Here is a 23,721-nt window from a genome sequence, read left to right as displayed (position 1 = left end):
TGCAATGTGTACATAACATGTACAGGAGATGTTTGTAGTTTGGTCCAGAGACTGATAACTTTGTAGTTCTAACCTATTGTTCTTTGCACTGTCGACTGAAGTGTCATTTGATTTATTTAAAAAAATCAAGAACATATACTAGTGAATAAGTAATATGAACAGAGATAGAAGTTATAGCTATCAGCATTAAGATATTTAAAAACAACTTCACTGGAAATTATGCCACAACAAACACAGAAAAATAATGTTGATTGTTTGGTTGTTTTTTTTTTTAAAGAAGCAATATTGATTGTTTCTAAAGACGCAGTAGTAATGGTAGTGAAAGTCTATCTATTATTTTCTTTTAAATCTATTTCTAAAGAAAAAGCCATAATTATCATCTTTGGACAGATAGGGGGAAATTACCTTTTCTATGTTTCAAGAAAATTATATCCTTATGGGCCTTTAAAGTGGATATCAGATTGAAAGAACCCCATCTTCTCTCCCAAACATACATATCTCTGACTATGCCTTTTGACAGAGCTAAAGAAAATAAAGTATCTTTACATTCAATACTACTCCTCATTAAAATATTGTACTTTTTTTCAATTTCACGTATTATTTTTTCGTGTCAGCATGAGGAAGAGAATCTGTAATTTGTCTAAGGTTCACTGCATTTCCTTTTACTGTGGAGTAATTAATGAGTTTCAAACACTTATATTTAGGCCATAGCATCAGAAGCAGCTGCTCCTAGGAGGGCTTCTGGGAATTCATGGGAGACCAAGATATAGAGTATTCTTTGGGCATTCTCCATTAGAAACCTTAATGAGTGACCCTGCTGACATACCCATGCTATTTGCTCTTCATTGAACTTCTAAATTTTGTACTCTTGCTATAAACGGTGAAGTTTCCAGCTAAGATACTGGAAAGAAACTCAAAATGTGATCCTAAAGCTTTCAAGAGAGAAAGCAAGGGAACAGAATCTATAATCTATAAAAATAAGAAATTTAGTTCTTAACCCATAGTTTTAAGTGCCTGAAACCTCAGGGCTAGGACACCACTAACCTGTATGTAGCTCATGAATGCAATTAAATCAAGATCCTTGGGGGTACTTGTATTTCTTGGTCACCTGCATGGTCAATTCTCTTCATAACCTCTAGTCTTTTTATGTTGTTTTCAGGAGAGTATACCTACCTCTGAAATTATAATAGTTACTAAAACCACCCAGCACAGAAACTAAGACTTGCAGTATACTTACTGATATCTAAATTTAACTAATTTCTAATATTTAACAATATTGTTTGCCTAAGTTTGAGTCTTAACAAACTTTGAAGGAAATCCAAGCACAAACTAGGATGGTTTTCTCCCAAAATTCACCAGGAGCCTCCACCCTGTGCATATAAAAGGCTGCATGTCCTGTCCACATCCTACTACTACATCTTTTGTTTTGAGCAGCCAGAAACAGTCATTTCAGGGGACTTGCAAAAAGGGCCTTGGAAATGACACTTTTAAGGCGTTACACAGCACGAACCGCGGCCCAGCGCAGGCGCCCCTGCACACGAGAGAGAGCCAGCACCTCGGTCTCCTCTGCCCGCTGCGGGCCGGGGCGGAGGCGGGGCCGCCGGCAGCTCTTCCGCCCTCGCAGGCACCATGGCGGCTGGCAGAAGCGATTTGCGGAGCACCAAACAGGGCACATAGCCAGGCGTGAGGCTGCCGGCGCCCTGCTCCGCCAGCAATGCCCGGCCCTCACGGCAGGCGGGCCTGGCCCGGAGCCGCGTACCCCGGCCCGCCGGAGCGGCTGCGCAGACCCGGGCGGCGCGGCATGGCCGCTCGCACCGCCCCTCTCGCACCGCCCCGGACGGGGCGCGGGGCGGAGCTGCGGGAAGCGGCAGCCGCGGCGGCTCGTGGCTGCCGGGGCGCTGGGCTGGTAGCAACGGGTGTCCCGGGCTTGCCGCGGTTCTCCGCCCCGCCATCGCTGGCCTTCTGCCTCTCGGCGCCCGGCGTGACCCGCGCCTCTCCTGCCGCCTCCGCGCAGCCCTGGCGGTGCAAGGCATGAAGCTGAGCAAAGCCCAGTACGATGAGATAGCCCAGTTCCTGGGGCACGTGCAGCCCACCCGGCAGAGTCTGAGGAAGCTGAAGGAGAAGTTTCCTGGGTAAGTGCATCCCGCCTTCCGGCGCGGGCCCCGGCGGCGGCCTGCGGGCTCGCTGCGGCCGGGCGTGGGGCCGCGGGGGCCGCTGCGCCCGCTCCACCCGGTGCCCCAGTTCAGGCCCCACACGGTACAAAATCACCAGCACACGCACACAGTCGTCGACGGCAGGCGACAGCTCGCTGAAGCTGCCGCTGGGAGCAAGATACTGCTCCACCCTCCGTGACCTGAGAAGTTGGCACAAAATAAAGAAAGCTTCCCCCGGCACACGTCCAAGTGAAAGCTCTTGGGGCTCTTCATGAGCCTCTTGGGCACCAAGGAGGTCTTCTGATGTGAATAAAGCCTTACGGTGCAGGACGAGCCTCTGTGGCTGAAGCCAAGTACGAAATGCATTCTGCAATGCCATTGCCCCTCTTTCTTAGGGATAAGGGGCTTTATGGATCCACAATTCTCTGCTTCCTGCTGCATTCCGGTTGAAACTGGAAAAATCTAGGTAAAAATCTTTTTACCTATGGCCATTCCTGTGCTTCTTTGCCTGAGCTGTGTTTAGAATGCTCAGACATTTGACCAGGGCCTAGGATGGAAAGGTATCCATGACAGGATGTGCTCCGTGCACCAATCTTCATTGCTGGAATTTACTTCCTACCAACTACAACAGAGTTCTAAGGAATGTTGCAAGGTTTTTCACTTTCACATTTGGGGGAAGGACTGCTGTTGCTGAGTTGGACAGGAAAGCAAATTGGGTTCTGTGGGGAGAAGAGTGTTGCTGTTTCTAAAATCACAAAAAATTAATACAGAAAAATATAAGGGGTTAAATACTCTATCTAGTTTGGTGAAAGAGAGAAATTAACAAAACAGAAAATCATTTGCATGCTTCCTGAATGAACCTTGCTAGTCTTAACCACAAGTGTGGCGGCAGACACTGACACTGTAACTTAGAGTAAGTGGATGAAGAGCCACCATTAACTTAGGTGTTTAAACTGTCCAGTGAAATCCTTTCCTTTTCAGGAAAGTGTGAGAGAATTGCCCTGTTACAGAGAAGAAGTGATAAAGCGTGGTTGGTTCAGGGAGTGCCTTGAGTAGCATTTTGGGAACCCAGCTCACCTTGCACAGTACTTCTGCAACGTGGAGAAGCACTTAACCATAACAATGTGTGTCTCAGGAGCTTAGACTTGGCTTTATCACTTTGGTGCTAATGAAATTAGGAGAGGGTGTTTGTGGATGTTTGTGTGTGCATGCATACATACACATGCACATGTTCTCTTTTTCTACTCTCCTTATAAAATTGTCTTGTAAGAAGGTTAGAATTTGGGTTGGTTTTCCAGGTCAGTCACTATTTTAAGGAACCTGCTTCCAAGACAGATCCATAGGCACATGAGTGTTTGTTAATCAAATTCATCCCAAAAAAGACTGGGCTTTTCTGATACGTTTTACTCCCCAGTCCACTCACTTGGTGCTGCAGAAGATCCATTGAAACCTCTATTTCAGATCTTGATGACTCCTGAGCAACTATGTGCAACTAACAGTATAGGGCTATTTAGGAAAAGAATTCTGTTTTTATTCCCTAAAGGACCTGGCTCAAGTGTGGTGAACACTGAAAAGCAAAGGTTAGCTGTAGTGGCTATATCCTTGTTATTCACATTATGACATGAGAATGGCGTGTTATGAATTTTGCTTGTAGATCTCTCCTGAATTTGGTTTGCCCATGCTAGGAGAAGGCTAAAACCTTCTGTATGAGCAATTAATTGATGGCTTTTTAAAAAAATGCTTGTCTTAAGTATATTTTGAGGAGCTCTGTACATCTTCTTTCTGGAAGTGTGATATTTCTTTGTTGTCTCTTTGTTTATTTCTCATAGCAAGTCAGATGCAGAAGATAAACAATACATTCCAAGGCCACTGCTTTCTTTAGCATAAAGGAAGGTGTGTTGAAATAGATGCCTGTTAGGGTGTGGAAAACAGGCATTCTCTGTAACCTTTATGTTGTAAAAGAGGCCAGCTGCAACCTGCAGAGATTTGTAAATTTGTATGCCATCTTAAAGGGGAGGCTTTTTCAGTGATATGTTTGATAACTGTGGAGTAAGTAAGTTTTTCTTATAATCTGGAAATTCTGTCATTCTCTTCTAGGACAAGAAGGGTCTGATTGGACTTTCTGGCTGGATTTTTTTATTTTTCTTTATGAAAGCCAGAATCAACTAAAGCCCCCCACCCACCTCAAATTTTAATTCAGTATTTTTTAAAAAATATTCCAGAATCTGTCATGGTACCTGCAGTGTGATAAAGGTGTCCATAGCCAGTTTCTCATTATTATATAGTAACAGTTGCTGATTCAAACTGGAAAGTAGTAACATCCATAATAGCTGCTTTCACCTTGCACTTTCAATCTTTCCCTGGGAAGGATTGGTATTCCACTGGTAATGTAATACATAAATTGACAGTTTTCAGATATTTCTGGTTCCTACTGCCTCATAGATCTTGTGGGTCTTTGGATTTCTGCATTAATCTGCTCATTTTTTTTAATAATACTGTCTTATCTCTTGGTTCTTCCCTCAGCTGTTGTATTTCCTGAAGCCTTGCATTTTATGCTCCTAATTTGTATAAAATCTTTCATGCTATGTGAAAGGGCCTACTCTTGTTCTGCAGTTTCTCCCTAAGAATAAATTGTAATTTCTGTAAACAATTGCCACAATGTAATGCACAGGTATGATGGGTGGTAGCTGCCATCCTGACCTGTGAATCTAAAAAAATTTAACAGGGTAGTTTGTGCTTTACTATTATTGTGCTACTTCAGGAGGTGAGATTATTACTTCAAATTAGTATCATCATGTGACTTATTAATGTCAAAAAGTCAAAATTCAACTGCTTCTCATACTGTTTATAAGTATTTTAATACAAGCATTGGGAATTCTTATACTTTACAATCCTGTAACTTTCCATACAAGATGGATTTAGTCTACTTTGCTTAAAATCTAGTTATTTTGCAAAAACTTGGATATCCAGTTGCTGTTCTGTTTCTGTTAATGCTGTGCTTTGTATTTCATGCCTGGCAATTACCAATGTATTATTCATTTCGTTATTCTTAAGGTATTTGTTACATCCTTAGCAGTTGTCTCCTAACATGTTCCCATTTAACAGCAGGGTATTTGGATGACCTGAGGATTATCAAAATGTGATTTTGAGCACTAAGCACAATAAATCTCTGCCAATATTGGATCACTGATCCGTAGTTTCTTTGATCTTTTTCACACATATGCCACTGGACTGATAATTCTGTATATTCAGTGTTGTGCTTTTCTGTTGAAGTATACCACATTTTCTGCTTAATTTATCACCTAAATTTTTCTATCTGCTAATAATTTGTGGCTTTCTTTGTTATTTTTGTATTATATTTTTCAGCTTTCCCTTCTGCTATGGACTCATGTTCTTCTGAGATACGTCATGTTCTTCTCAATGAGAGCTAATGTCTAAATTGAATGAGCCATTTTAGGCCATTGCAGGAAATGTTCTGAGAAAGTTAAAATCCTTTTTTCTCTCCTAAATGGTAGTTAAGAGCTGCCTACAAGTAGAATCTTCTAGATACAAATCATCTTAGAACTACCTGTTTATAGTGACAAGATGCTAGACCTTTAAAATTCTTTTTTCAAAGACTATTTTAACTTTTTCTGAAAAGTCCAACTTCTGAAAGTTAAATTCATACCCAAACTGATATTCTAGTAGTTCAGTTTACTCTTTTAGTTGTTTCAGTTCTGTCTATAGCAGAATACATTGTTTCTCTCAGAAACCTTTTCTAAAGCTTCTTATAGGTAGAACATAATGGACTTAGGAGTAGACTCTTCTCAAATATGTACCTTGTACATGTTTTCCCCTTCTTCTTTGTATCCAAGTCTGATTAAATATTATAGTCTTCTTGACCAAATCTTTGTCTTGGTTTAAGACAATTTAAGACAAACGGGTGTAACCCATTTAAGAGTGTAACCCATTTTGGTTTACACTCTTAAATGAGTTCTCCTTTGTTTTCACCAATCCCTTTCCATCAATAACAGGAAAAACAAAATACAAGTAGGTGTAAGTGAAAAAAATAACAGTTTACTAACAAGTGAGACTGCAAAAGGCAAAAACAACAGTAAGTAACCACTAGATAGAAAATTGCTAAATCTCACAAATTCTCCCAGAACAAAGAGACACCCAAAAATTCAAAAATACCCTTTCCAAGATGCTCGCCATGGGTGACCACTGTAGGGAGAGAAAAGGAAGATAGCAGCAGACCCTGCCCCTGAGATGGCACCTTTGCAGGTGATCGTGCAGCCTGGGAGACAAAGGGGAGGGATGGCGGCACACCCTGGGGAAGGCAGGAGCTTACGGGGCATTTCTAGCGGCACATGAGAAGTGCTGGCACCTGTGGGGTCAGCACCACTGCCCGCCAGACTCTGATGGTGCTGGTGCTGATGTCTCTGAAGTGTGGGTGTGTTGTGGGGAAGAAACCGGTCTGTCAGCCCTGGCACGAGGTGACTGGGCCCCAGCAACCAGCTGGCTTTGCAAAGGTCACTCCCAAACAGTTTTTGATTGTGAAATGCAGTTTTTCCAAGTGGCTGCTCTTGCAAGCACAGGAAGAAAACTGCAAACAGCCTCCCAAAGTAACCGCTCCAAAGTGGAGCGTCCTCTTTCAGCACATGCTGCCAGCAGTGAGTTTGTTCCCCACTTCCCAACTCCAACTTAAAAAGGGACTGCAGCAATGCCCCCTCTGCCCTGTGGTTCCAGTTCTGGAAGCGTTGGATCTTAAAAGAGGCCGTAACAATTTTTGGGCATGGATAGATTTGGAATATAGTAACATTTTGGGTTACCCATGACAGTCTTTATCTGGTCTCTACTAAACTTTAAAGGTTTAAGCTTTGTTGACCCAATTCGTTATGATACCGTCTTGGGTTTTTTTCAAATGTGAGGTTTTTTCCTGGCTTTGTTCTGTTCTGAGTGCTTGAGTTTCTTACACCAGGTTGTGCTTGAATTGACGATTCCGGAAACTTTCTAGCCTTGAGCATCTTTTAGTGATTCCAAAACTCATGCTTTTCAAGTTCTTGCACTGAACTGTTGTGAAACGTGTTCCAGTCCATTTGAGTGCTATATTTTCCCACAGCACAAATTGTGTAGTCTATATTGTATCTCTTCCTTTTTTCAAGTTGTTAAACAAACTTGGTACCTCTAGTCTGACTTTCCTTTAGGTACCTTCACTTGCATTTCTTTAAAAGAAGCATTATTTTCTGAAACTATTTAAGTGCAAACTGTGTTATAGATATTTTCAATGTACTAGTGTTTTGAAGTATCAGCTTTTATCAGCAGTTATGTGCATTTCATCACTTTTATGCATCTCTATTCAAAAAGTACTGTTCTCTTTGTGTCTCTTGTGTGAAAGCTTACTTCCATGTGATCAAGAGGATCTTTTTTCACAGCAGAAAGGTAAGGGAACTTGGCATAAATGTAAGAGAAGTACTTTTAAATTTTTTTCTTCCTTTTTTTTTTTCCAGTAAGCAAGAGAAAAATGTTATGCACAGCTTCATATTGATATTCTTGAGTATGGCTATTTGGTTTTAATGTGCGTAACTTCATATTTGATTATTGGAATGTACACACTTGGTTCCCACAGCATATCAAGGGATGCACATTCTTCTACATTGATGACCTCTACTCTTCATTACTTAGTATCACTTCAGCTTTCCACACATTTTCAGTAATTCTGTTGCTCTTTCTTCAAATTATTGATGGCTTTATTAAATGACATCCGTCTTGGAAAACATCTCAGCAAGATTTTAGCTTTTTAAAAAAATGTATCTGCACAGTAATATGTTACAATGTAAATTGGAAAAAATAACCTGTTTATTATTTGCTCAATTTTATCACTTTCTCTGTGGTGATTCATATTTAAACAAAGGCCCTAAAGAAGCCTAAATGTACCGTATGAAGGTTATTTCTTTTACCATCAGCTTAAGACTGAGGGAGCTTTTTTTTTTTTTTTTCTCTTTTTCAGTGTCATTGTTGCCTCTGGTTTTATTTTTTAGGGTTCGGGGTGGATAGGCCTCTCATTTTCCTCTTGAAGCCAATTTTATTTACAGGGCAATATATTCCTTCTTTGTGAATAATTTTATTCTGCTTTCGTGCAGTTGCTTAGATTGTCAAGCAGTACTGATGAGTCCATGATTATTGTGGTGGGAAACAGGAAGAATTTTTTTTTTCTTTCCATTTCTGTCTTCTGGTGTCTGGATCCTGCAGATTGAGTTGAAGTGGAAGGAAAATTCTTTTGCTTTGCTCTAATGCTCTTTGGAGCTGCTGTTACCTGGGAAGGCAGACTGGCAGTGAGGCTCATGAGCAGAGGGCAGATTGCTGCCTCCGGGGCTTGCAGAGTTCGAGGCTCTGAACTCAGGCACAGGATTATTAGACAGGTTGTATTTATGAGCAGGCATCCTACTGCTGTGTGACACTTCACTTGCACTCTCTTCTGCCTAGAAAGGTTCTTGTCATAGCAAACCCAGCATTAGTCTTGTAACTTCTGCTCTCCCTACTCTTCTGAATAGTTGATTAATTATTTTGAAAAGCAGAAGAACTAGGCAATTTTTCATTACTCTGCAAACACTGATCTAGCAAATCTCATTTAGAAAGTTACCTTTGTGCCTGTGAGTGATAGAAACTTATTCTGAAAAAATTAAGTTTAAAGGCACATTTTAAATTCCTTTCTCTATATTCTCAATACTTAACAATGACATAAATTCATGCTCTGCCTATATAAACAATCCCATCAAGTGGCAAATGCTTTGTACCACTTTATTGTATTTAAATGTTCTGGATAATTTAACAAGAGTATCAGTGAAATAGTAGAATTTTCAAAGTTTTATGCTTTCTTCTTCTTTTATATTAGACTTCAGAAAAAAGTTTGACATGGACGTTGTTTTTGTCTACTCTATGTAGAACAAACCTAATGTAATTTAAAATTTGTTATGTACTTGAAGCTGCAGTAAACCTCACAGGTAAACAGATAGATAATAAGAGATGAGAAAGAGGTCTTGGGTCATTAATTGAAAAGAGAATTAGCAATGTTCAAGTTTCAAGAAGTGACCCACAATAAAATGTAGCATATTTTAAATAATCCTAAAATGAAGTAAAAATTAACTGTGCAAAGTAATTATGTGAACAACTCATAATACTCCCTTTGGAGACATGTTCTTTTTATTTGAACCCTTTTTATTTGAACCCTTGGTAGAAAATCTACTATATCACAGCTTTGATAGGCTGAACCAGGGGGCAGTTTTTCTTTTCACTTAAATATCAGTGAACAAGTGTTAAAGAAGTTGTAACTTGTTGGATTTGATATGACTTGCTAACAAACTGTTTACTAGTGTTATGACCCAAAATAGGAAGGATACCAGTCCTCTCGTGTAATATGAAGTATTGTGTGAAAGAAATCAACAATATCAGTATATAACTCAGAAAAACTTTATCTCCTTTATTATTCATTAAATTAAACAGAAGATACTGATTTAAGAGTTAGATATTGATAGCAGTGGGAGGTTTCAGAGTAGAATGGAAAATAGAGTTTTGCTCACATTTGTGGCTTTCCCTACACCAACAGACAAGATTTATGCAGAAAACTTCCACTGGCACATGTAAATACTAGATTTTCAGGACATGGGTGCTTTCTTTTGTTTGGAGAGATAGAAGGGGGGTTTTTTGACTTGTTTGCATGTTACCTATTAATAGAAAAGTAGGTGTAAAATATGTGTGTGTCCGCATGAAAATTAATTTTGAAGGAAGTCCACTGTAGTTTTCTGTTACATTTTTTATAGGTGTAGCCATCTTCTTCCTTACATGCACTCCCACATACGTTGTCCATCCTAGCAAAATACAAAGTATTTTAAACATTAGTCTTGAAATTTTGTTTGAAATACACAAGGAAAATAAAGTTTTATTTTCTGAATTCTTATGTACTGATAAATCTCTTCCTTCTCTCTTAATGTTTTCCCATTCCAGTTTGTGAAGTGTTACCATATGGAAGTACAGTTCTTTAAAAAAAAAAAAAATTACACAGAACAGGACTTATTACACTTGTGAAATTCATTTTGGCTGAGTAAAGGGAAACCTTTTTTGGCCTTGAGGAATTTATACAAACCACTTAGAAGCCAATCCTATATCCTTTGAAGATTTGATGGTGAAATACAATGATTGGAAGGGGGTCTTTTAAAGCAGATGTGGAAATTAGTTCCCTATAATTTGAAAATGCATTCTGAATCCGTTGGAGCTGTGTGTTAAGTGCTCTTGTTTAGTTCAGAAGAAAAGAAATAGAGAAAAAAAGAACCAGAAAAAATGCAGAGAAAAGAGAAAGCAACAAGAAGAAAAGAGAAATTATAGACAAGAGGGAAAAGAGAAAAAATGTAAGAGAAATGAAATGGAAAAAGAAAAGAGAAAAGAAAACAGAAAAAGACCAGAAGAAGATTAAAAAAGGGAAAGGAAAAGAAAAAAAGAAAATCCTTTCATGTCAAAGCTGGGAGAGTTGTCTTGGTCACCATGATACCCTACTATGTTGATTTGTGAGGTTTAATTTGGTTATACTTTCTGACACTTCTCAAATTCCATGGATGTGATAATCACTGGTAGGATGGGAATAAAAGTCTTGTGACACAGTCTTTTTCTGTGTATTTCATTCTAAAGTAAGCTTGATGTCATCAGACAGACCAACAGATGTCTGTAGATTTAAGGACAAGATTATGGTGGTTGTTAAGGGAGGATGAAGTGGAAGTTTTAACACTGACCATATGTGCTTTTTAATTGACTTGTGGATTTTAGGATACCATTATATTAATGTTGCTTGTATTTAAGGAATATTGTGCTAGAAATGATAATTCTTGATTGTATTTTAGAAACAGCTCCATAATGTATCATTCTTCTGAAGCCTGAAAACAAGTCTAGGCTCGAGTTTTATGAGCGTAGGCAATTTTCTAAATCAGAATGGAAAATATTTTATTCATGCATTGTTTTTTGGACAGTCATATTCTGGGCTATATTACAATGGCACGATAAATTGCTGAATACACTGTCTGCTGAATATGACCTCACCATGAAAAATTTGATGCATTAGAGTAGGAAAGGTTGGAATATATCAACCTTAGCTGACAAGGGACTTTGAATTTTGACCTAACACAGATGACCTTTGTGTGCAATAAAAGTGAGTTTAATCTCCAGGTCAAGGTTGAGGTGAACAGTAGGGCAATGTGGATTGGTTTGTACTGGCTATGTCTGGATCACACCTAGCAAGCAAAGAAATCCAAGGTCTTTGCACTTCAGAGTAACCAAATGCTTGTTTACCTAAACTCATATCTGTTATACCACATTTAAAAACTTCTGGCACTGTAGACAGCTAACTCCTCAGCAGCTGTGGACTATTTCATTTGAAGCTCAGTGTTTCAGAATAAGAGGCGTGAGGTATGTATATTCTGCTCCTATAGATCACTGAATAGGTAAATAAAATTTCTCCTCTAGGGCATAGAACAAAGACTGTTCACGATATTGCTTTGCTAAGAAAAGGGTGAAATCTAGAAGCTTTGTTTCTTTGACAGCTCACCTGTTTTTTGAACATCCAAAGTTTATTCCTAAGTGTCTTATGCTTTTAAGAGGAATGTAATTAAGAGAGTTCTGATATGTTTCACTAGGCGAATACAAAGAAAACAGGTCCTTTTGAGCACTCCTTTGCTGTAAAAGGTATTTGATCAGAAAAGCTAAGTTACAAAATGGTTTGGGGATTGTCTAGGTTACATAATAAAGACATATAGATTAATTTAAATAAAATATTGTCATATTTATAGTAGTCACAAACAAAATTCATCTTTTTAACTGGCTCATGTTATAGCATTGCTATTTCACTGATGTACCAAAGGTACATTTGCTGAATACTTTACACATTGAAGAATGGTAGCAGTGGTGCTGTTGGAAGGAGAGAGTTCTCTTTAAATCAGCCAGGGGAAAAAAAAAGTTTGAGACTAATGGAAAGAACCTCTACTCCTTTAATAGAGCCTGCAAAATATATTCTCCAGGACTGATCAGCTCTGAAGGCTCTAGAGGTTTGATGATTGGAATGGCAGGAAATCACGCTTTCAGGACATAACGAATTGACTAGGCCATCCATCATTTGTTAGCATGCGCTGAAACACTGGGTTTGTGTGCAGAGGTCTGTGATTTAGTAAATACTTGGGAGATGAATAGAGCTTACACACAAGGGAAGATATTGCTGTCCTTCAGCAGCCTTAGACACAGATCCCTGCTGAGAAGGCCGTCTGACAGCAGCTCATCAGTAACTGGCCTGTCACAGTCAGTGATGCCCACCAGCCATCCCTGGTATATTAAATGCATTTTTAATATCTGCTTCAGTAGATTTAATGAAGAAAATTTAGTTTCCATACTCTGATCACTGCTTTCTCAAGTGTTTTAAAGCATTGAGCGAAGCACTTCCAAGAAAGGAACTGTGCTGATAACAAGAAGAGTTCATTGAAAATCAGAATGAAACAGGGGTGTTATTATCCAAATAGTTTTCTTAAATCAAAACAAAAATGTTTGGAAAAAGCAGTGATGATCTTAGAAACAATTCACCCTCCTGCAGAGGGACCTGATGCAGCAGGCTGTGCAGCAGCAGAGATGCAGGGCTGGAAAAGATGTTTGCACAGTGGTTCTGTTTAGTGTGGCAGAGCTTGCCAAAAGGCAAAATTGCATTTCTTAGGCTCTCGTGTGTCAGTACCAGAATCAGATCATCATTCTGTCTGGCTTTCAGGGTCCAGAGAGAAGTGTGGCTGTGAATGGAGGAAATGGAATAGATCAAGTTTTTGATTGCTAGCATAAGATTGTGTTTTGGTTTTGGCATTTTTTGCAAGCGATGCTTTTGGTGAAATAATTGTAGCATTACATGGTATTATATAAACTGATATAAGAAACAAATAATAAGACACAATGGAAAATAAAACTGCTGTTTTTATAACTTGGCAGACTCATTGAGAGTTATTCAATATTGACATTCTGTGTGTAAGGATTGTATGAAATTATGTTTTTACTTCATGGCAAATTATAAGATCTTTTGCTGTCCATACATATAGACAAACTTCATAGTTATTTGATTTTCCTTCCTACTTGCAGGGAAAACTTCTGTTTACATAAAAGCAAATAAGTTGATTTTCATTTTGTAACGAGATTCCATGCTTACGGTAGTTACTTCAAGACAGCAAGACAACTTGATTTTGTTGCAAACATCTATTTGAAACACTGACTTCTTGAGCTTTTTCTCTCTCAGGAGTCCATTCTGTGTTCACAGAAGAGAAAACAAGTCCTGAATGAGACGTATAAATTTGATTCTTGTACGTGTCAAAACAGTAATGTATTAAATGTGTATTATTATATAAATTTAAGAAGTGTCCTAAATGCTTATATTTTTATAACACACAACATATTAAATAATACATTTTCTTGTTAGCATCTGTTTGCTGTCATTGTTAGCAGGACCTATGATTTATTACTTAAATTAATGACTACAACCATTTTGGTGCTGATAAATGCCCCTTATGGCTTATCACATCACTTTAAAAAACAGCATATATGCTTCTACGAGAGTAATTTTTTAATTGTTCATTCCTTTAAGTTCCTGGTGAAAGTAACATCTCTGTTTTCAGTGTGAAAGTTTCAGAAGCTTGAATTACACACTCAACTGAGTGAAATACTGCTGAGGATTAATTTCTGTAAGAAAATGCAATACAGAAACTGATCCTAATAAAATTGTCTTCTAAGACAAGCCTGCTAGAGTATTGTTACCAAGAAAAACCAACAACATTGATAGAGGAATGGAAAGATAATACCCTGTGTTCCTCTGATCAGGTGATGGTTAAAAGTCTTGTTCATGTTTTTGTTTGACTAACTGGTACCATACAAGTAGATTTCAAACTCCTATAGGCATGCTCTGTTACTAGTTTTCAGCTTGTATCTCATGAAGGCATTGTTGTCCATGGACTTCAAATGAAGAATTCAAAGTAAATTAGCTTCTTGTCAAAAGGCTTAAATTTGCCAAACAGGAAGCTGTGCCTGTCATGGGAAAAACATTATGGTTTGTGAACAACTTAGGATAAAAACTTCTGTTTGTAAGCAACTAAAGCAATTTTTTACATATCTTATGTTTTATTTGGGTAATCTTTTTAAAAAAATCTTGTGTTCATAACATTTTGAGTAATGATAGTGATTTGAGTAGAAGATACTATCCCTTCCATTGCACACACCAGGATATCCAGTAGCCTGATTGATAGTGACAGTCTCATTGCTTTGTATTGGAGAATTGTTGAACTTCATGATCTTGCTTTATCCTTTTCATCTGAATAGAATGTTTAGTGTTGCTGTCTATCCAAACATGGAAAAAGGCTTCAGATCAGGATGTAGTGCTGAAAAGGAATTTATTGTTTGGGTGATTGTCTTCTATTTGCATGTCTGTATTTATGCCTTCAAAGTCTTGGAAGCAGTTGATGGTCTAGTTTCACATATACCTCCACAAACTTAGACGCAGAATAAAGATGTCCTAAGACAGCACACATTCTTCTTTCACAGAAAGCAAAATGTTATCAAATATTCCTTTGAACAAGACATGTGTGATAGCAAAAGTATTCTCTTATGCATTGCAGCCTGTCTGAGTTTCAAAGCAACATAGAAACTGACCAGGATGGAGGCAATACTTGCTCCTGTGACTGAATTACTATAAAGGGCCTTTTGGAGTTCCCTGTTGTTAATTGAGGACACAGACAGCAGTAAAGACATCGTGTATCTCTGTTTCTATTTGTGGTTGGCTGGGAGATGACAGAACTTCTTATCAGTCTTCTGTTGATACTGTTGTACCATCCTTTATTGCATCTCTTCTGTGGAATACAGATGCTCATTTGGAGACTACAGCTTGTGGAGAGTACAGTAGGCAGAGAGTGAGTGTATGTTTCTGTGTATGAAATGGCTGTTGAACATTAGCCATTTACAGCATTAATATAAAATGCATGTTGTAGATGCAGCTCTCCTTCAGTTTTCAACACAGCTGAGCAGTATGTCTTCCTAGACAAGTGCATTTTCTTAGGGTACACAAAATACAAAAAGAGAAAAAAAAACTTGAAAGCTAGATCTCTGGTTCTTACAGAGCTTAAAAAGGAAGATCTGCTTTGACCAGTTGGCAGGTACTCCAGTAAGCCAAGCAAGTTCCAATCCAAATGGAGTTCAATGACCTTATTGCAATGAGTGATCTAACACTCATTGCAAGGAATATGTTTTCCTTTATTAGGAAATATGTTATCCTGTTATTAGGAACAGGAGAATATAATTGTTGACCAAGAAGAGTAAGTTGGGCTGCATTTTTTATCTCATTTGTATTGTGTTCCTTTGACATCAGTAGTCTGAGAAAGAAAGGAAAATGGTCCTTTATGGAATAAATGTATAGTTTCAGTCTAAATATTTTCCTAGCCATATCTGTCTGCTTGATATGTCATCTAAGTGCTGAGATTTTTTTCCAAACAAATTCCATTGGTTGCCCAACAACTATGATTCACAAGCTTCCTGTTTACACTTTTTGTTTTAATTTGCTATTTAGACACAGACCTCGACAGTGACAGACGATCATTCTTACACATTGTTATTTTTTGTGGTTTCAAGGTTTCTGGATAGAGAATTTTGTCCATTTATCTGTAATAGATGCCTGTCGTTCTAACATTTTAAATCACAGTAATTTAAAGATAATATTCAAATATTTCAGCTACTGTGTAGAAATGAATGTATTTTTATGTAGACAGATTTAGGGAGGTCAGCATGTATCACATATTACTTGTTTGTGTTAGTTTGTTTTGTAATTTTAAGCTCTTTAGTTTCTTTTTCAAGGATATCTCGCTCTCAGTGGAACTTTGCATTAGTGGATCAGGATGTTTACTGAAATAACTGTTTGAAATTATTAAAATATGCAGTGGAAAGCAGCGTGCTTAATTTAATGTGCCTCTGAATATTAAATGCAAGTAAAATGTTATATAGACATGAAGCCAATTGTTATATTATATGAAGCAATAGCTGTGTAAACCCTATCCTCGTAATTTTGCAAGTTCTACTTTATCATGTAGCTGTAAAAGGCAATCAAAATAAATCACAGAAGATGAAGAAATATTTTCTAGGGCTTTCTTTATGCTTTCAGAAGTGGCGCTTGATCCATGAAATTTTAGTAAGCATATTAAATAATACAATATGATGTGCGACGTGTCAGGGCTGATAAATTATTTTGTATAGGACATTTATACAACATATGGTGAGCTGCTATGTGAACAGCTTAATGACTAAATTATGTTAATCTTTCTTGCCATATTTACTTTTCATTTAAGAAAAGGCATTTTTAAATTTTTATTTTACTTTTTTTATCATGTGTAGATATAAGAAAGGTGTAGGTCATCTCTGAGAAGCCGTGACAGTGATCCAAGGTTCCTCAGCTGTGCAGTGTACATAACACAGATGTTGGGAGAGTCATCTGTCAGCTATGCCTCTCCTATGGAGTTAAAGTTCTAGGGGGAAAAGAATTCGACACAGTGCTGTCACTGTTACATTTTCACAATAGAAGAGCATGCAAATAGTCAACCTCCTGCTTAGCAGTAGTGCCCTGTCTAATGTCTGTGCTGGTTAGAATAAAAAAATAGTGGGTGCATCTAGGGCTCATAGATCTGACAAAGGTCATGCTATGCTGGGCATTTGAATTGGAAATTGTCTGGACTTAGATTTTATAAAGCTCCCAGTGTTGTCGGGGAAAATTTCAGCAGGGTTTTGTCCCTAGAGAGGCCTCTTAGGCCCTTTTCTGTCCTATGAATGAATTTAGATGTGAGGGTTTCTCTTGCCTTAAAACTGTTAAGTTCATTTTGCATACATCCCTAGAGAGAAAAACTGGCAGATGCTTTTGTCTTGGAAGTGTTTAAAAGAAAACTGCAGAACAGGAACAAGGGAGAGAAGGGGCCCTGCGTGGAGTCCCAGAACATTTTGGAAATGGCCAATATGCAGTTTTCATCAGTACTAAGGCGGGGCGCAATATGGTGCCTGTAGCTCACTAGGGAATATGAATGTTGATTAAGCATACTCCCAGGCTTTGAAATCCTGAAAGCAGTGTCAGAATAATGGATGTTGAGCAAATGTCAAGCATTTGTTAATTTCGCTGTTATTTGGAGTTTATCTACCATGATCAATCAAATAAACTAGTGCTTCTCTGTTGTGGCATGTGTCATTGATATGGTGATTAGGTGGATAGAGAGGCCTTCTGCCTTTTTTTTTTTTTTTTTTTTTTTTTTTTTTTTTTTTTTGGTTAATCCAGGTAGCAGATTACATATGAACAGCCATAACTTTAGATTAAATATTTCTTTGCAGTTGGTTTAGTGGAAATAGTTGCATTAACAAAATATTTTGGGGGTACAGAGAGACAAAAATATTTGCATATCTGCTATGATAAAGATTACATTTATGCCATTTTTTCCACTTTTGCCCTTAAAATATTACTGTCATGATGAAGAAGGAATTGCTTCTAAATAAAAGTTGATAGAGGGATCTTTTGCTTGTTCTTAGAAAGATAAGTTTGGAAACAAAGTAGTGGCTCCCTTCTTCACTCGAAATATTTTGGTTTCTAAAAACTAGAAACTTGATCTCAACATCTTCTTACTGATACTCTTTAGTTGAAAGTAGAGATCTCTTTTATAAGAATATACACTCTTTTATAAGATATATCATGAATAATGTCTATATGTAAGTTGTTAGTTACTCACTAATGTGCAGACATATAAACATTCCAGTTGACAATATTTTGTTCTCTTTCTCAATTTTCACTATTTTCTGAAGTCCTAATTCTGTTAGGTTGCCACTCTTAGAAATTAGGTAACATATAAAGACCTGATATTTAAATGTGAAGAACAGCTTAAGATTAATTTGAAAGAGAAGAAGGCTCTGTGGCCTTTGCTGCTCTTCTGCAATATATTAAAACTTCAAAATATGAGAGGATAGGGTTGGATGTTTTGCGTGAGGCATTTTTGAAAGCTGCCTGAAGGATATTATCAGTCAACTTTCAATGAATTCCAGTGAAGTTTAAATAACACCCTTCTCATTGACTTTTTTTTAACTGTAGTACTTATGGACTTAATATAAAGACTGTAATATATATTTTTATTATGTTTTTGATAACTCACAAAAATTTAAGAAGTGTCAGTGAGTCATGCCATACTACTTGATGCATGCTGAGGTCATCTTCAGTTTATTTTAACAGAGAGCTAATGTTTGTTCTTCCTTGTCTTCCACATTTATTAATCAAAGCCTCTAGGCTCATTGTACCAAAACCAGTGAAATTTTGGTGCTTAGTGAAGGTGATGCTGTAGAGTCAATCTTATTGACTGTTTATATCAGGTATGACTCTGTTTCATTAGTGTTCCATTAGATTCTGTTTCATGGAGTAAGAGTTTTGGAAAGCCAGTATTTCCTGCAGTGGGACTGTGGGAAACAAAGCTTATAGTCATTGTATGTATTTTCACAGCAATATAAGGAACACCAGAAAAATCCTCTAGAGAGGGGAGGAAGGGAAAGGAAAAGCCTTTTGATAGGAGTGGAAAAGAGTAGCTAAGTTTTAGGATACACTAATGTAATGTTGTGATTATCTCTTGTGATGTTCACTTCATATTGCCTTCCAGTTTTAGGTAGACAGCTTTTTTAAAAATAGAATGCTGCAAGAACATTAGTAAAAAGAGATAGCTGGATTTACTTCTTGTGCATTTCTGCAGTCTTTCCAAGGGGAAAGTAAGTAGTGGCATTAAATGATGTTTTTCCCTCTATGGCATAATAAGCTATCTCCCTGGGGCTGAAAGGAGGCTTTGTAAATATCTGCATGCATGGTACAACAACTTAGATATACAAGACAAAATACTGCACTGTTGGGTAGATAGATGTTCTGGTTTAGGGCAAATTTGGGAGGAAACTTTGAAAGAGGATCTTTATTGAGCAGATTCAAGTGGCCCCTCCCCCAAATGGTTTAGGAAAAGACAAGAATTATTATCTTTTTTTCCTTTCTTTTTGTTCAATAATTACAAATAGCTTAAAAGTTGTATTTTTTAAAAAAATTATAAACACTGTCTAGTACTCTAAAATCTCAAGGAAACTAGCTATAAATGTATTCATCTCTTACCTTGAGTCTGCATCATAACCAGAATGGGAATTTACTAAAAACTATCACTTCTATATCATCTGTGTTTGATTCTTGAAATTTTATCCTGAACATATTTTAAATTATATCCTGAATGAGAAACATCAGTAAGATCCTAAAATGTTTAAGGAATTAACAATTTTGATTGGATAACTGGAAGCTTTTTTTACTTAGGGTGTTCACTTTTTACCCTAGAGAAACCTATGCAACAGTGTGTGTGCTTGACATGTGATGCATGCAAATGCTAAGTACAGTAGCAGCATGAGGCAAGTGTCATTAACAGTAATTTATGTAATGAAAGCCACCTGGCTGTCTTTGTAATTAATTGCTTCTAAATAGTAAATTTTAAATGTAGTTTATAGTTTTCTAAATCTGATTATATATTTTTAGGAGCAAATTGTTTATGGGTGTTTAGGGATTTATTTAGTGCTGAACTATGCTTTTTACATGCAGGCTAATTTTTTAATACAAACTGAACAAGCTAATTAGCTCTGAATTACCATTCATTCATAAAAATGGTTTTCTAAACTTAAACACCTAACTTGTACAGGACAATATAGTTTTGTTGGGAAAAAAAACCCTATAAATTTCCCCTTTATTTTAGAATTATTTTCCCCTTTGTCCACAGTAAGTAAATTTGAGATTGAAGTCTGAAAAACTTAACTTCTGATCTATTTCTTTTCCTGGGCATAAGAGGAAGTAGCGTGATAGGCTAATCCAAACAAAATGAGGGGATGAACACAAAATAAATATTCAATAAAGCAATTCAATAATTGCTTTCTGGTAATAGTCTACTGAGTATATTTTCAATATGTGGACCTTGGCCCTATCAGTAAGGCAGATAAGAAAGGAGGAGGATAAACCCCTGGTTTAAATTGTATCTTCTTCACCTTAACTGCTTGTTGGGGTCCTTTGCTGTTACACCCTAGGAACATCCTTCTTTGCACAACCAACATCAGATAAGGAACTACGTTAGTGTATTTTTGTCTCATGGTTCAATATTTAGATTATGCTACTAAGATAAAAATGTCAAACTTGCAAACATGTTTTTGGTACAGTCTTGACTGAAGTAAAGTGTGGATGATGTACACTTGAGTGCAAATGTTCACAGATGTTTTGCCTTTTTCCTCAATCTGTGGTATGCTGCTGTATGCCTCTGCTTTGGGATGTTCCCTGATTCTTTCCTGGATATGAAGAAACTTCTTTTTGCTAAGTGACTTCCTAAGTTTTAAGTAGTCAGTCAAAATGAAGGACATAGCAAGTCATCTACTTTTGCTAGTCTCAAGCGTTGGGTTTTGTTGGTTTTTTTTTTTTTAATTTTCTCAAAAAAATTAATGGTAGGGTTAAAAGCAGAATTCTTGAGAATACCAGGAAATGGAGATGTGGTGAAGAAATACTGAGATTATCAAGGTGTATGTGGAGACAAACCCTGTTTGACTCCTATCAGTTTCTTATGTCAGTGGATTCCCTGATTAGATACTTAAAGGTAGGTTCTGCTGTCTGTAAGGTGAGGACATTCAATAATCAATGAAGCCTCATGTCAGAATATTTGAGAGTTTTAATTTCACATTTTAGCACTGACAATGTTTTGCTTAAGCCCTATTGTGAATATATATTGTTCTGTATTACATCTGATGGTATTTTTCAGTTCGAAAATGTGACCTTACAAAATAGTTTTATGTTTTAATGGAAGAGACTTGAAACATTAGTGAAATAATATTTACTTATAGAAGTCTCTCTGTGGGTTTGGCATTGCAATAGGTTCCAAACATTCACGCAACAAGCATTGTTTAATTCCAGAAAGAAATTATATCAGAACAGTATCTTATCTGTCCATTTTCACTACTTGCTTACTAAGATTATAAAACTGAAAAAGTAGGTTTTTTTCATACCGACCTGCTACTCTTCCATTGCTGTGATTGCTGGGGTTTTTTAACATGTTATTTACTTATCTACTGTTAAAGCATGATGCTGTTTTTTTCAACCATATATACATGAATGGAAAACAGCATTTTTGTTTGTCTCTTTTCAGGTTGGGAGATTGATCATAATGCTTTGCAATCATTTGAATATGGAGTGTTTTTAGTTACACTTACATTTTTGCTACTGGAAATCAGATTTTTGTGATGTGGTGAAAGAAGGTGTAATTTATCTCTGCAAAGAGCATTATTTTGGGATCATTGCCTATATTGGTTATTTGTATTTACCTCTGCAATTTATTTTTTTCACATCTGATACAGATTGTTCACAGTCTGCAGTTGTTTTAAAATATATTGGTTGTTACAAGAGACACCAAAAAATTAGGTGTCTACAGGAAGAATTGGTGCTCTGTTCTTAAAGGAACTTCTAAGTCTTCCCAAATGAAAAATCAAACAGTATCTAATACTGGCAATTTTCTTCTGTCTGCTGCTAGAACTTATTGGCCAACTAGGTCAGACATTATTAAAGTTCAAGTGGCCCAGTGGGAAAAGTAATGGCCTTATGCTACTATGAATTTTAAATGCTGCCATTTCTATGTATTGCACCATCATCTGTTCTCGCACATCACTAAATTGTATAGAAGTTGTGGGACCAACCAGTGTCAAGGTCATAGAAGTGATGACTCTTCTCAAGTAGCCTTCGCTGGGCTTTGTCATACAGTTATACTCATAACCCTGGCTTTAGGCAGCAAAATTGTATGCACATGCCTGAATTTAACCTTTTTATTATCATTGAATAGTGAAGCCTGCAATGCTTGATATCTTTCTCCTCAAAATCTTTACTTTGTATTTTATTTTTGATCCTGCCAAAGGTATGAAATTGATTTCGAGGCAAAGGCAATTTTTAGGGATCTATTTAGGCCTTTTGAGTTGAGCTGTTGTACAGCTTACTGAACTAGATATCAGAGAATTTTAAAATTGATTAATGCTGTTGTTCTTCAGATGAGCTTGAATTTCATCTTGATTTTAAATATAGTTGTACTAAGTCTGAAATGAGCATATCATCACGTACTTCTTGTCATATATGTATGTATATCTACACACACACAGCATAACAACAACAAAATAATAATAATAATAATAATAATAGTAATAATTTGTAATGGGAGTATTTCCTCTACAGAACTGTACTGAATTGATAATTTCCAAAGGAGTAGCTACCAATAATGCTTCATTGTATGGAAGGCTTCTTTTGCAGAAATAGTAAAACTGGATTTCTATTCCAGACTTGAACTGGTGTAGCTAGAAAGCTGGAAAATTAGAAGGTGGCCACTTTATAGAAGTTAGCATTTTGTAACTAAATACTTAGATACTTCTATGTTACTTAGTAACTCTAATTCAAACTCACCAATTGATTTAAAATTATATATTCACACACCTGTATATAGACAACTATACTGATTTAACTTAAATTGGTAAATCACTGACTTCTGAAAAATCATTGGTAGATTTGTGAATGATAAAAGTACAAATGTATACAGAGACAATACTCTGTTTTTTTAAAATTTTCATTCAGAGAAGTGACCACAATCATACTAAACTATAAGAAAGATTGTTGTACTAGAGGCTACAGTGAAGAAAGATTAAAGCTGTAACTATTGTAGAGGTCAATTTGCTTCCTTTGTTCCGTTCTCTTCAGGCATATAAGCCTATAAGCCAAACAAGCTCTGGGTAGGCCTTTGGTATTCCTGAGCCTTCCTGTATTCTATTGTGGAATCATTGAGACTGCTAAGAAACCTTTTTGTTGTCTAGACAATCCTGACACATGGAAGAAATTGTGAGAACCCACAAATTGTCACCTCCTCTCAGGTGTGAAGTTGACCATCAGACTGGCACTGTGGTGTAACTGTGGTGCTTGCTGCCCAAGTCCTGAAGTTCTGGGAAGCCACTGAGGCTGTATGCCTTTGTGCATGTTATGCATTTGAAACAATGCTGCTAGATCTATTTGAAATCCATTACTGACAGAGTTTTTACAGATTAGGGTGGACTGGTTAGCATGTGATAAGTAGTATAAACATTGCTTCCTTTAGGAGTCCCTGCTCCAAATCATTTGCAGTATGGAAGACGAGAATTTGGCTGCTTGGATTTCTTTCATGTATTTAATAATGTAACAGGAAAAATATGTTTTAGACACATGCTCTGAAACTTCAGGATAGATGTGAGGAGAATTCCCCTTTCACCACTAGTATTGTAAATTTTTTGGATTTATATCTCCTTCCTCACTTAGATTTTAAATCTGGCATGGCTGCACCACACAGTTCTAGCCCTATTACTTTTATTTTAATGTTCAATATTGTACCAGTAGAAGTATTTTTAAACTTACTATACATGGAAAGGGGAAGTTCTTTTCCAGTTAAAAAAAACTGAGAGACTCTTGCTATCT

General features: G+C 37.1%; 1 protein-coding gene across 4 annotated transcripts in view; it reads left to right on the top strand.

Moving 5' to 3' along the window:
• Positions 1-1,838: 1,838 nt before the first annotated feature.
• The window catches only part of CDIN1 (CDAN1 interacting nuclease 1), a 123,617-nt gene continuing 101,734 nt past the window's right edge, over positions 1,839-23,721 (top strand). For 2 of the 4 annotated variants that reach the window (XM_059849816.1, XM_059849815.1), the window contains exon 1: positions 1,845-2,132. Coding sequence is in view for 3 of the 4 variants with exons in the window: in XM_059849815.1 (XP_059705798.1) it covers positions 2,032-2,132 (101 nt within the window). In the remaining variant the exon portion in view is untranslated. Of the gene's footprint in view, positions 2,133-23,721 lie in introns of all 4 variants that reach the window. The other 2 variants (XM_059849814.1, XM_059849813.1) reach the window with 2 other exon arrangements.

Source organism: Haemorhous mexicanus, chromosome 6, assembly GCF_027477595.1.
Source record: "Haemorhous mexicanus isolate bHaeMex1 chromosome 6, bHaeMex1.pri, whole genome shotgun sequence".
NCBI lineage: Eukaryota > Metazoa > Chordata > Aves > Passeriformes > Fringillidae > Haemorhous > Haemorhous mexicanus.
This window is presented reverse-complemented; position numbering and strand designations above follow the sequence as displayed.